Source organism: Chrysemys picta, chromosome 9, assembly GCF_011386835.1.
Source record: "Chrysemys picta bellii isolate R12L10 chromosome 9, ASM1138683v2, whole genome shotgun sequence".
In the NCBI taxonomy this organism is placed as follows: domain Eukaryota; kingdom Metazoa; phylum Chordata; order Testudines; family Emydidae; genus Chrysemys; species Chrysemys picta.
Genome location: NC_088799.1, coordinates 1,859,242 through 1,872,895, shown reverse-complemented (window position 1 = coordinate 1,872,895; position 13,654 = coordinate 1,859,242). Strand labels below are relative to the sequence as shown.

The following is a 13,654-nucleotide window of genomic DNA, read 5'->3' as shown; positions in this document are numbered from 1 at the left end:
ATTTCTTTTGGAGATCTGGCATGTGCATAATATAAGAGATTGTAAACTTGTTTCCTTTCTACTTCATTGGAATTATGACTTTTACTGTTCAGTCGTTAAACTGAATGTTTGTAGTCATGAGGAAAGTTCTTCTCTTGGTAGATAAACCAATATGTAAGCAGGATGTTAATTAATTTAGTCTTTTGCACCACACGGTGTAGTATCCCCCATGGCTAGATGATGTCATTTCAGTAATGAACTACAGTATTCTAGCTGGCGTGTTACTGATAGCTATAGTTAATGTCGCCTGAGCATTTCTTTTCTAACCCACTCTTCCAAGTTATGAGCAAGTGAGAAACTTTCTCCCAATGAATTTAATGTGTCTGTTGGGTCTCTGCCCAAAAGGGAGTTGTTTTTAGAATATCTGTATACAGTCGAACCTCAACGTTACGAACACCGGAGTTCTGACCGGTGAACCCCACACCTCATTTAGAACCGGAAGTACTCAATCAGGCAGCAGCAGAAAGCAAATACAGTACAGTACTGTACTAAATGTAAACTACCAAAAAAATAAAGGGAAAGCAGCATTTTTCTTCTGCGTAGTAAAGTTTCAAAGCTATATTAAGTCAGTGTTTAGTTGTAAACTTTTGAAAGAACAACCATAACGTTTTGTTCAGAGTTGTGAATAGCCTCCGTTCCCAGGGTGTTCATAACTTAGAGGTTCTACTGTAGAAAGACCTAGGAGGGAGGACCATGCTATAACATAGTACAGGTAGGAGACTGAATCATGAATAATATTTAACAGCCGCAAAATCAATATAAAGATTGAATTTTGAAGATTTCCAAAAAGGGATGACAGAGTTAATTGATGAATTTTCTTTCCATTTCTTACTTTCTCTGGCATTCAAGATCCAGGATGATTCAAAGGTGGCTAGTTCTGTGAAAAAAGTTAAGGCTGAATAAAGAGAGACATGGTACTTTGTCTAAGAAGGAGATACCAGGCTATGAAGTTACAATGCAGCTAAGAGCTGATTTGGGATTAGATATCCAAGGGTGAACAGAGAAAAAGTTGAGGGACTTGTTGAGTTGGGTGGCAGCCATGTAGAACTGATGGTCAAGTGATTGATTGTGTCAGCTAGGTGGAGTTTTAAATGCAGACCTTAATTAAAACCATTATTGTCCATCAGTCTACACTTCAGCCTTTTTGTCCATATTGAGTATGTGATATATTTATTATTACTACCTATACTACTACTGCGTAAGGGTTTTTGTAGTCTGGGCTAATGGCATAGACATGGTATGCTATGCAAGTTGAGTGACATCCAACTGGGATTCTTACCTTTGTGGCTCTTCACACGAATGGTGGTGCTGGGAAACTACCAATTATAAATAATGTGGGAATGTCTGTGTTTGAATTTGAACCTCTTTTTTTTATTTGAGAATATTCGCAATGAAACAAAAAATGAACTTGAGAAGATGATCAAATGCAACGAAGACCATGCAGCTTACCTTGCAAATGACGAGGTGACAACAGTCCGAAAGAATCTTGAAGCAAAAGGGGTAGCAGTGGACCCATGTTTGGTAAGATCTAACTTTGTAGCAGAACATATGGAAACGTTTGTATGCTCTTTCTAGCTATCATAAAAATAACTATCTAAACTGAACTGGCAACAAAGAGTCCTGTGGCATCTTATAGACTAGGGGCTGGTCTTCATTACCCGCCCGGATCGGCGGTAGAAAATCAATCTCTCAGGGATCGGTTTATCGTGTCTCGTCGGGACGCGAAAATCGATCCCCGAATTGACGCGCGTACTCCATCAGCCCAAGTAGGAGTAAGCGCCGTCAACGGGGGAGCTGCGGCGGTCGATTTGCTGCCGTCCTCACAGAGGGGTAAGTCAGATCAGATACGTCTAATTCAGCTACACTATTCGCGTAGCTGAATTTGTGTATCTTAAATCAACCCACCCCACCCCACCCCCAGTGTAGACGTAGCCTAACGATGTATTGGAGCATGAGCTTTCATGGGTGAATACCCACTTCGTCCGAAGGCAAACCTTCCACAGGGGACAAAGGAATGATTAAACCTATTTTCTGTGTTATTTACGAAGACTTTGTGAATTGTATTTAATTGTATGTGCAGTTGAGTTTGACTGAAGTTCATCTATTTATATCCATGAGATGAATCAGCCAAAGAGGTTGAAGTTAACTCTATCAAAAGGGAGCATCTTTCGTTAGGGGACTGTGTCACTAGGGTGAAAATCTTTTGGAAAATGGTTTACAATTCTAACTGTGTAAGGTCCTTAAAGTAACCAGGCCCTTCATTTCATTAAACATGCAGTTTAAAAAACTAGTTATATAAGAAAATTCAAATATTGTCAATATTAGGTACATGGAGATTTTCTTTAGTTCTGTGTTGTTTTTGTAGTAACTTTGGCCCCAGTCCTACAGAGACTTATGCACATACTTAACTTTACTACCATTAATACTCAAGCTAAGTTAATAATAATAATAATAATAATCATAATAATACTTAGATTTTATACAGCATTTCTCATCAGAGGATCTCAAAGCACTTTACAAAAGGAGGTAGTAGCATTATCACCTGTTTAAAGATAGGAGAAACTGAGGCAGAGAAGTGAAGTGACATGACTTGCCCAAGGTCACTCAGCCAGCCAGTGGCAGTCAGGAACAGAATCCATTTCTTCTGAGTCCCAGAACAGAACAGTGCTTCATCTACTAGAACATGCTGCTCTGATAAGAAACCAGAGTAAGAGTTTGCAGGATTGGGGTCTAAATAAACCTAAGGAGGAAAAATTCTAAATGCGTGTAGTTTCTTCATAAATCTAAGACCCACTAATATACTTCCCTGTGCCCTTTTCTGGCTAAACAGCAAGTTAACTAATGTATGGCATTCAAAGTGCTTGATCTGTTGTGCTCAAATGACAGTCTTTGCAGAGTGTGACCCGTAACTTGCATTTAACTCAGAATAACAGTGTGCCATTTAAAAATGCATACGGTGTCTGCACACAATAATTTAAACTTCTGAGAGGATGCTGCAAACATTGAAGAACAGAAATGTAAACATGCTATTTGACAGAATCCTTTTTAATGTTTGCCTTGGATTCAGTTAAGAAGTTGATTATATGCTGTACAGCTTTCATTAATTTACCAGCTGATAACCGCATAACATTTAAATGTATGCAGGGAAAGGGATTGTGCAAATCAATTCTGTACTTTTTTTCATGTGCTTAAGGTGAAATGTGATTATTAAAATATATAAAATATTAACTGGAGAATGCTTATGCAGTTTATCCATGAATTTTAACTACTTTTTTTTTTTTTTTTAGATTAAAGACACGTGGCACCAAGTTTATAGAAGACATTTCTTGAGGACAGCTTTGAGCCACTGTAATCTCTGTCGAAGAGGCTTTTATTACTACCAAAGGCATTTTGTAGATTCTGAGGTAAATTGAGGAACACATGGATACTGAAGTTTGGGGAATGTGAACAGCCTCAATGTCTACAGAGATCTAGCCAGAAAGAACGCACCCATTTTTAAATTAATCTATTTCTTTATATGCTTTTAAATATTCAATATGGTATTTATAATCCGAGCTGGCTATGTCTGCTTTCAATGGACAAAATTCCATTAACTGGTAATTACATAAAATGTCCACTAGATGTCAGTCATCAACTAAGCATCTCTTTACCTGACTGTAACTCTTCAGTGTGTTGTGACAATTGAATGTTACAACAGCCCTCGTGGACTATTGGCGTCTTGCTGGTATCCACTTATTTGCCCCCACTTCTCCCATTAATGTCTGCTTTCCTTATTGACTTTTAGATTTCAAAGCTGTAGTAGAAGAAAAGCCTTAATACTAAGGAGAGTGGCTTTTCCGCGAAGAGGGTAGAGCAGTAGTGTTAGAAACAAAAATAAGGGCTAATATTTGGCACAATAAAATGTGGGCCATATGTAAGTAATTTTCATTTTTAATAATCAACCACAAAGCTAGCAATCAGACCTCCTCTACTGAACCTTTTAGTGCATCTGTGGCGCCTCCAGTATTTTAGATGGAAGGTTTAGAGAGAAATGGCAGTTTTGTTCTGATGCAAACAGTGTTTTGGAAATCTGTTTTTGATCCTGATAATGGACGTCATCCCTTGAGGTATGGAAACGGCTCAGTGCGTATCACAGATTTATACTTAAAATTATGGGATGATAAAGATGAAGAAAAGGAGAAACTGCCAAAAAAAAGCTAAAATAAAGGAATCTCCCTATGATTAAGGGAAAGAATCAACGTACATAGTCTGAAATCCTCCTCGTCCCTACCACAGAGGCCTCTCTACAGGACTGCTGTAGTCAGGGCTCTGTAGCATAGGATGGGGTCTCAGAGAGGAGCTGGGAGCTGCCATCCTTTGGCACCAGGCATGCAGTCAGGAATACAGACAGCAACCCAGCTGAAGTTCAAATATCTGTGTTATACCCTCTGTGTTATAACCCCTCTACGAAGCTGGAGCTTCCCGTGGACCTGGGGTATCTCCTGTTAGCACTTGTGCAAGCCCCTAACTCCCACATGTTTTTCATAAGCTTTTGTCAGGCAGCGAGACAAAGTTTGGAGTATGCCTGTCTCCTTTCAGCTGGTATAATACAGCCTTGAGAGCGCCATGTGCCCAGACCCAGTTTGTATGTAGTGCCTGCAGGTCACTTTCCTGTGCTGTCCCTTCATGACCCTTTCCACTGGAGAAAGGTGAACGACTGGATGCAGGGGGAGTGGGAGAAATATTTAACAAGACTGAGAATGGCCTTTGGCATAGGAATTTGGGGTATGTCTCTTCATCACGCACAGCAAATCTTTCCTATACGTCTTTGCATAAGTTAATGTGTATATACTATAGTCACTGTGTTCAAGAGTGTATGTCAGAGCAACCTCAGTTTTCTATTTAAGGGACTACGTGGTTCATTGAACCCCCCGTGGGGAAGGAAGGAAGGGAAGCGCTAACACCTTCCTCTACCTGTTTCAGCTCGAATGCAATGATGTGGTTCTGTTTTGGCGCATACAGCGAATGCTGGCGATTACAGCAAACACACTGAGGCAGCAGCTTACTAACACTGAAGGTGAGGCTTGTCACGACTGCCCTGTTTGCAACACAGTGCTAAGGTTAATAAGCTTCTAGTGCTATCCCATTTGGATGTCACTTTCTAGTTCATTAGAATAGAAGGCTGGCTTTGGTTTCATGTTTTGGTGGGCGACGAGAGGTGTCGACTATTAAACTGGGTTTGATGTAGGTAGTATGTTAAATATTTTAAACCCATTGACAACTATTTTCAGGTGCTAGCTTGTTATACAATGCTGAAAAGGTTGAACTTTGTTCTGAGCAAGCAGGGGGGATGCAGGAAGAAACAAGCACAAGTGTATGTAGTATAAAAAAATGCTCAGTAAGGAATACAAGGAGAACCATGACAATACCTGAGTCTGGCCTGAGGAGATTATCACAACCCTAAATTACTTGGTTCCAGAGCTGGAGTTCTCCGTCCACTGCTTCCTCTCGGAAACGGCATCCTAAGGCTACTTGTTTAACGTGTTGATTATTTCTGATGTTGGTGATGTGTATATGTGAGGCTGTTAAAGCTGCACTTCCATCATCCTGCTGATATCACTCAGCTCTTGACGTCTCATACGTCCTACCCCGGAAGTTCTCTCAGCTTCCCAAGCATCTGGTCTAGATGAGAACTAATCGGCTAAGACTGTGCCCATGTGAAACAAGAGAGCCTGAGGAAATGGTGCAAGGAACATCAGACCCTTACACTTCAGGAACTTTTCTCAAACAGTTTGCAATCTAGTGGTTCTTTTGGCTCTGAGGCTCCTGTTGGATGCCCAGGTAACAGTGGCACCCAAGAGTACTTTTGTCTACCTTCACTGGTTAAGAGATTGAGACTTTTTCTTCTGGGCATTTCACACACAGAGCACAATATCCTTATGCTCCACAGGATTCTAACAGCCCTCCTTGGGGGAATCCAAGCTAGAGTTCCTTCTGGTTAGGTCCTGTGTATTTTAGAAACAACCTCTCTTTATGCTCCAAGCCAGCACTGGAGATCAGCTGAGCTATTGGCAATGACAGGCACTAGATTTGTCCATCTAGGGATAAAGTCTGCTATGTGGAGGGTTTGTTGATTTTCTTCAGGGCAAATGGCAGGGTTTATCTGTTTGCTCAGGCTTTCTCTGAGAGGCTGTTTGAGGGGAGCCTGTGACTCATGGCTGGAATTTCATTATTAGTAGTTGTCATGATATTTATTGATTAATGCACAAATGCGAGTTCTTCTTCAAGTGCTTGCTCATATCGATTCCAATTAGGGTGTGTGCGCATGCACGATCGTCTGAAGATTTTTACCCTAGCAACACTCAGTAGGTCGGCTGGAGTGGCGCCCTTACAGTGCCGGTTATATACCCCAGCCGACCCAGCGCCCCCTCAGTTCCTTCTTACCACCCGTGACAGTTGTTGGAACTGTGAAGCGCGGCTTAGCTGAACTCCACTTCCCTAGCTTCTAGTGTAGCCTTCCTCCTGGTCTTCTATCCAAAGCCACACGCTTCTCAGCGAGAACAACAGCTGCACTCCCTAGACGTTCACCTTTTACATCGAACGAACGAAACCTTTTAAGAGGACGACCCAGCTGTTTGTAGCGGTGGCAGACTGGATGAAGGGCCTTCTTGTCTCCACCCAGCGCATCTCGTCCTAGATCACATCATGCATCTGTGCATGCTATGACTTAGCTGGTGTCCCAGCTATGCACCTGACCGCCTACTCCCCTCGGGCTCAAGCTTCCTTCTCCGCCTTCCTGGCTCATGTGCCCATACAGGAGATCTGTGGGGCAGCGACTTGGTCATCGGTACATACCTTCGCTTCCCACTACACGATCGTCCAGCAGTCCAGGGGTGACGCGGCATTGAGCTCAGCGGTTCTGCACTCTGTGACGTCTCACTCTGACCCCACCGCCTAGGTAAGGCTTGGGAGTCACCTTATTGGAATCGATATGAGCAAGCACTCAAAGAGGAGACGGTTACTCACCTTTGTAACTGTTGTTCTTTGAGATGTGTTGCTCATATGCATTCCAAACCCGACCTCCTTCCCCTCTGGCGGAGTAGCCGGCAAGAAGGAACTAAGGGGGCGCTGGGTCGGCAGGGTCATATATCCGGCACCATAAGGGCGCCACTCCAGGGGGCACCTCAGCGGACCCACCAAGTGTTGCTAGGGTAAAAATCTTCCGACGATCGTGCACACAGCGCGTGCACACCTAATTGGAATGGATATTAGCAACACATCTCTAAGAACAACAGTTACAAAGGTGAGTAACCGTCTTTTTCTAGGGAATACCAGGGTTTGTAAATGTGTCTAGATATCACGTTTCATACACTAGAAATTAAGTGCAATTAATATTTTAATACCAAATACGTAGGTTTTATTAAACTTCTGGCAAGATCGGCTTGGGACGCTGAATGCATTATTTAAATGGTCATGCGTGAACTCAGCCTGCCCATACCTCCCCACAAACTTCACAAGTCCAAAAAACTAGGAATTTTTTCTTTTCTTTTTTGGAGGGGATGGAAAAAGTAGTGTTTGCAAAGAAGAAAGCACATTCCTTTGATTGTAAACTCTTCCCTATCAAAGAATTCACTCGTCTTTTAACCTGTCTTTTCCACAGTGCGACGTTTGGAGAAGAATGTGAAGGAAGTGCTGGAAGACTTTGCTGAGGACAGTGACAAGAAGGTTAAGTTACTAACGGGCAAAAGGGTCCAGCTGGCGGAGGATCTCAGTGAGTAGCTGTTCTACTAGTATTTCACATACGACTTGAAAGGAAACAGATAATGCAGCCGAGCCCTTTATCACGTGAAATTGTGATGCCTGTTTGCTGACCATACGAAATGTTAGTACAGATCCTTACCTGTAGGCCAGAAGGTCTGGGTCTTACCCAAAGCGCTGACAACACCATGCAGTGCTGGAGGACTGGTGTGTTACTTAACATTGCATCCTTCTGATGAAACTGTAAACTTAGATCCCATATACGTGTGTCATGGGGCTGTCGGGATGGAAGTTTTAAGGTCTGGCTTTTTCTTATCGGGGAACAAAAGCTGCCTCTACTTTTAGGCTGCTTAATGCTTCAGATAATAATAGATTCTTGCAACCCTTTCTGAAGCACTCTACGCTCCTGCAGCAGGCCTTTCGAGTATGGCACAGGGATGGGCCTGGGGTCAGGGAAATGCCTTTTGCTGGCCTCATGAAAATCTGCTCAGAATTGGCCTAGTTATAAACTGATGAAAATTGCCATTGCCCGTCTGTTTTTCACACAGCACAGCTTGTTTTTTTTGGCAGCATACCAAAATCCTTCAACATTTCATGAGCACTGCGCTCGCCGTGCCCCCGTACCTCGCTCCAGCAGCCTACAAGCAGAGCAGAACCTCCAGAAGGGAGGAAAATGTACTGTGCAAAAAAGTCTGATCACATAATTGAAGACTGTGTCATAGTGCACATGCACAAGGAGGCCAAATTCAGGTCACAGGAAACGTTAATTCTGGCATTTCCTAACTTCACGTGCCGGACTTCTCAACTACATAACTTTCTTTTAACATAGCTTTTGTGTAAGTAGTGTAGGATATTGAGCGTGGCCTAGCGTGCTGGTCAGCGTTCCCTCACTTAGTCAAGCAGTTCTAATCTCGTAGATGGCTAAGCATATAATTGCTGCCGTATTTTCCTAGTATATATACATTGTTTTTCCTTTATGATATGTGGTTATGATAGCTGACAATGCTATAGAAATACAAATTCTTTATGCTTATTGTAAACTGTAGGTTACTAGAAGGACCTGCTGTTGACACCACCAATCCATATGATTACACTGAGAACCTACAGTGTTGTCTTTAAATTAAAAGTGTAGATAATTGGGCGGAGGGGGGTTCTGTAGAAGGTGTTGCTGTAGTATTTTAGGATTACAGAGCATGAGAACTTTTATTGAATGTTGAAGTGGCCTAGTCGAGATCTTTTTAGTCTATTTCTTTTTCTTACCATCTATGTGAAATAACAGTGATCTGGAGATGCATTCTGGTTATTGGCGCCTGGCTATCAACACAAAGTATCAGTATTGCTTCAGAAGTCCCGTCAGTCCTGCTGTAATGTTACTCTTAGGCCTGGTCCACACTAACCACCCACTTCGAACTAAGATACGCAACTTCAGCGACGTGCATAACGTGGCTGAAGTCGAAGTACCTTAGTTCGAACTTACCGTGGGTCCAGACGCGGCAGGCAGGCTCCCCCGTCGACTCCGCGTCCTCCTTTCGCGGAGCAGGAGTACCAGCGTCGACAGTGAGCACTTCCGGGATCAATTTATCGCGTTTAGACAAGATGCGATAAATTGAACCCAGAAGATCGATTGCTTACCGCCGGACCCGGAGGTGAGTATAGACGTACCCCTAACGTGAAACCGGCTTTAACCAGGGCTTGCCCAGGTTTCGCCTCTTTGCCTTCAAGCTGTGTAAAGAAAAACTAGAAGCTATTTGGTGTTTAAACTAAGAGTAGAGTATGAGTGTTTAATGGAGAAATTATCTCCTTTGTTAGTGAGGGGTCCTATTCATTTTCTGTTGGTAAATGTTGTCCTTTTAATTCTCATTTTGCTGCTTTAATACCTATACATTATTTTTCTTGTTTGCAAAAGCTTCAGCTCATTGCATGATTCTTTGCTAGCACTGGTGTATCCTTCAGCATTCAGTGCTGTAAAACTGATATTAGTTTTTAGAAAATAAACAGTATGTAAAACTATAACGCTTAGATACTTTGGTAAATTAATGCTGCAAACAAGAAGAAAATTGAAGCCTTGAAGATGTGATGCTGGCAAAGACTCTCGTATATCTCGTGGAATGAAAAGAAGATGACTGTTAATGTTAAAAATATTACTGGGGGGAAGCAGACCCTGCTGTTAGAAATCAGTAGACACAAACTTATGTGCTTTGGTCATGTGAGGTGTAGTAATGGAAATAACCTCAAGAAAGTGACCAAGGAAGTTATAAGCAACAGAGAGTCCTGTGGCACCTTTAAGACTAACAGAAGTATTGGGAGCATAAGCTTTCGTGGGTAAGAACCTCACTTCTTCAGATGCAAGAAGTGAGGTTCTTACCCACGAAAGCTTATGCTCCCAGTACTTCTGTTAGTCTTAAAGGTGCCACAGGACCCTCTGTTGCTTTTTACAGATTCAGACGAACATGGCTACCCCCCTGATACTTGAAGGAAGTTATAGTGGCACATCATCGTAGTAGGCAACAGCCAGCAAGGAGATTGATGGATGGTGTGCGAGATCACTGGCGGCCAGCTGCTGAGAGCTCAAAGCTAGCGAGAAGGCTTCTGAAAATTCTGCTCTGATGTCACCAATATTCAGAGATGAATCTGTGGATTTTTGCTGACTTACATAATGCTTAGAAGTGAAAGCAAGATATTATGAAAGCTAAAAGCTTGGTTCATACGACAGCTATGGAAGAGTTTAGTACTGTAAAATATCTCAGACCATTCTGGTTTCCAGTTCCATTCTTCGGACACAGCCTGATGTTTCTTGCCACAAGATATCTGAAACAGAAAGCAAGACTTCCAGTGAGAGAAGGATGAATTGTGTATAGGGCCCTCCCAAATTCATGGTCCATTTTGGTCAATTTCACGGCCAGAGGGTTTTAAAATGAGTCCAATTCACGATTTCAGATGTTTACATCTGAAATTTCACGGTGTTGTAACCATGGTTCAGAGCTGGGCTCTGAAGGCAGCAGCCACTGAGCTTCCTGCAGCTAGAGGAGGTTCCCTGAGGTGGAGGTGGGTCCAATCCCTCCGGAGCTGCTGGGAGCGCCTCAGCTGGAGGCTCCTAGCTGCTAGTCCTGGCCAGTGGTGGATTAATGCAGGGGTTCTGGCCAATATGGGGGCCCTGAGCCATTGCTGGAGCTGGGGGGGCAGCCCCGGTTGGTGCCGCGGGGTGGACGGAAACCCCGAGCCCAGCTCCAGGTCTGCTGCAGTGCAGAAATGGGGCTGTACCACCCTCACTTCTGTGCTGCCTCTGGAGGTGGTTCTGATCGAGAGCAGGAGAAGGGCAACTCCTGTCCCTCCCCAGCCCGGCCTAGACTAACAGCGAGGAGCCTCCGGCTGGGGCACTCCCAGGAGCATGCGGAGATCGGATTTCAATGGGCAGGGCTTATTTCACAGTCCGTGACACATTTTTCACGGCCTTGAAATCAGGGCTTTGGAGCGGAGCTGGAGTGTGGAGCAGCTCCGGAGCAGTGGAGCTGCAGGTTTTTGCCTGGAGCTGGAGCGGAGCCGGAGCACAGCTCCAAAGCCCTGCTTGAAATTGGTAGGGCCTTACTTATATATTATTAATTCAGTACATGAATAGCAGTGGGTATCCAGTAGTTTATATTCAATAAAATAAAATGTAGCAACAAAAAATTCCCAAGTGTGTTTCTTGCAGGTCACGGACACTAACCAAAAGTGGGTTTTTTTATTAACTAATCCTCATCCAGTGCCCAGTTACAGTGAAAGATGATGTATGTTGACATGTTCTCTTTTATTGTACCTTTGGGAAGATTTTAAAACCATCAGTGCTTGGCTCCGCAGTCCATTCAGAAACATTCTCCTCACTCTCTTGTGCAAGCTTTTATTGCTAAGTGGTACTAATTTTATGAGCAGATGATTGAGAGAAGACTTCTTGGCTTTCTCCTTAGTGTACAGAGAATGCTTTTCTTTGTTGCAATTTTCATACACCTGAGAGATCCTTTCTGATAACACCGGGCATTGAAGTCTCAGTGGAACCTACAAGTAATCTCCTCCGTAAGCATGGAGTGGCAATTAGAACTCCACTACTTCAGGAAAGGAAATCCTCACTCTCGCAATCCACACTCATTAAATGTTTGGATTTTAATTCACCAACTGAGATTTAGCTTCCTAGTTTGAAGCTCTCCTTGTAAACGAAGTCTAGATTATGTAAATAGCCTTGACATGTCAGGACTTGTCTCCTGATAACAAAAGTCAAGCAGTGTTGCTATGCTACGTCAAATTTTTAACACCAAAGCATTGGAAGTGTTTTATTGTTTGATTTGTTTTTGCCCTGAGATGCCAGTTGATGGCATGTTAAGTATTCTAGCTTGGGTGACACAGCCTCATAATGTAGGGTTACCATATTTCAGCAAGCAAAAAAGAGGACGGGAGGAGCCCCGCCCTAGCCCCGCCCCTGCCCCTCCCACTTCCCGCCCCCCAGAACCCCCAGCCCTCCCCCCGTTCCTTGTCCCCTGACTGCCCCCTCCTGGGACCCCTGCCCCTAACTGCCCCCCAGGACTCCACCCCCTATCTAAGCCTCCCTGCCTCTTGTCCCCTGACTGCCCCAACCCTTATCCACACCCCCACCCCCAGACAGACCCCTGGGACTCCCACGCCCCATCCAACCACTCCCCACCCCCTGACAGCCCCCCCCCCCAGAACTCCCAACCCATCTAAACCCCTCTGCTCCCTGTCCCCTGACTGCTCCGATCCCTCTCCCCACTCCTGCCCCCTGACAGCTCCCCCCCCAGAACTCTCAGCCCCCCACCCCCCCGCTCCTTGTCCCCTGACTGCCCCCTCCTGGGACCCCTGCTCCTAACTGCCCTCCAGAACCCCACCCCCTACCTAAGACTCCCTGTTCCTTGTCCCCTAACTGCCCCCTCCTAAGACCCCCCCCCAACTGCCCCCCAGGACCCTACCCCCTACCTGTACCCTGACTGCCCAAAACCCCCCCCTGAACTCTCGACCCCCCCCCGTTTCTTGACTGCCCCCTCCAGAACCTCCCTGCCCCATCTCCTGGCCCCTGGCCCCCTTACCCTGCTGCTCAGAACAGGGTGTTGGGCTCTGTGCGAGCCGGACACGTGTTTGCGCTCCCCAGCACAACAAAACCCGGTCCCTGGCCCTGCACAGTGCTGCCGGAGCCGGGACACTGGGCTGCCGGGAAGGAGGAGCTGCCGGCTCAGAATGCAGGGAGGGAGGGAGGGGGGGAGGAGCTCCTCTACAGCTGCTCCGGAGTCCATCCCGTGACTTTCCTGCAGCCCTCCCAGCCGCTCGCTCTGCTCTGCCGGGGAGGGGGGAAATCCCGGACATTTTGAGTGATTTACAAATTCCCCCCGGACGCTATTTTTAGCACAAAAAGGAGGACATGTCCGGGTAAATCCGGACGAATGGTAACCTTACATAATGGGACTACATATAAACCACAAATTTTCTCATTTGATGCATGTTTTTATTGCATGTATTCTAAATCCTGGAAATGGAACTTTTAATTCTACATGTTTCATTAATATCACTCAGGCCCTGAATCTAACACTTTCCCCGTATGTTACTTTCCACATTTTATTTATAGACCTTCCAAAGCCTGTTCATAAACTGATTCCTTACACAACTTAGCACAAACTGTATAAAATATAGATGGTTCTGAAGGTTGTACTGAAGATCTTTTTAAGGGGGGGAAAGTATGCGTGTGTGTGCGTTCGTCATGTGTACATTCATTTCAGAGAAATACCAAATAGTCATATTATTATTTGGAATGTAAATAGTGTTAAATTAATAAATAATGTGAAGTCCTAGGACCAGAAACACCTGGAAGAAGGGGACAAAGAGGGAGAAAAGTATTGAC

The 13,654-nt window shown here is 44.4% G+C and overlaps 1 protein-coding gene across 12 annotated transcripts in view; it reads left to right on the top strand.

The window, feature by feature from the left end:
• The window catches only part of OPA1 (OPA1 mitochondrial dynamin like GTPase), an 83,110-nt gene that overhangs the window by 47,900 nt on the left and 21,556 nt on the right, over positions 1-13,654 (top strand). For 9 of the 12 annotated variants that reach the window (XM_005302877.5, XM_005302875.4, XM_005302876.5 and 6 more), the window contains 4 exons: positions 1,420-1,560; positions 3,327-3,443; positions 5,002-5,095; positions 7,679-7,789. In XM_005302877.5, the coding sequence (XP_005302934.2) occupies positions 1,420-1,560; positions 3,327-3,443; positions 5,002-5,095; positions 7,679-7,789 (463 nt within the window). The remainder of the gene's footprint in view (positions 1-1,419; positions 1,561-3,326; positions 3,444-5,001; positions 5,096-7,678; positions 7,790-13,654) is intronic. The other 3 variants (XR_010590526.1, XR_010590525.1, XR_010590524.1) reach the window with 1 other exon arrangement.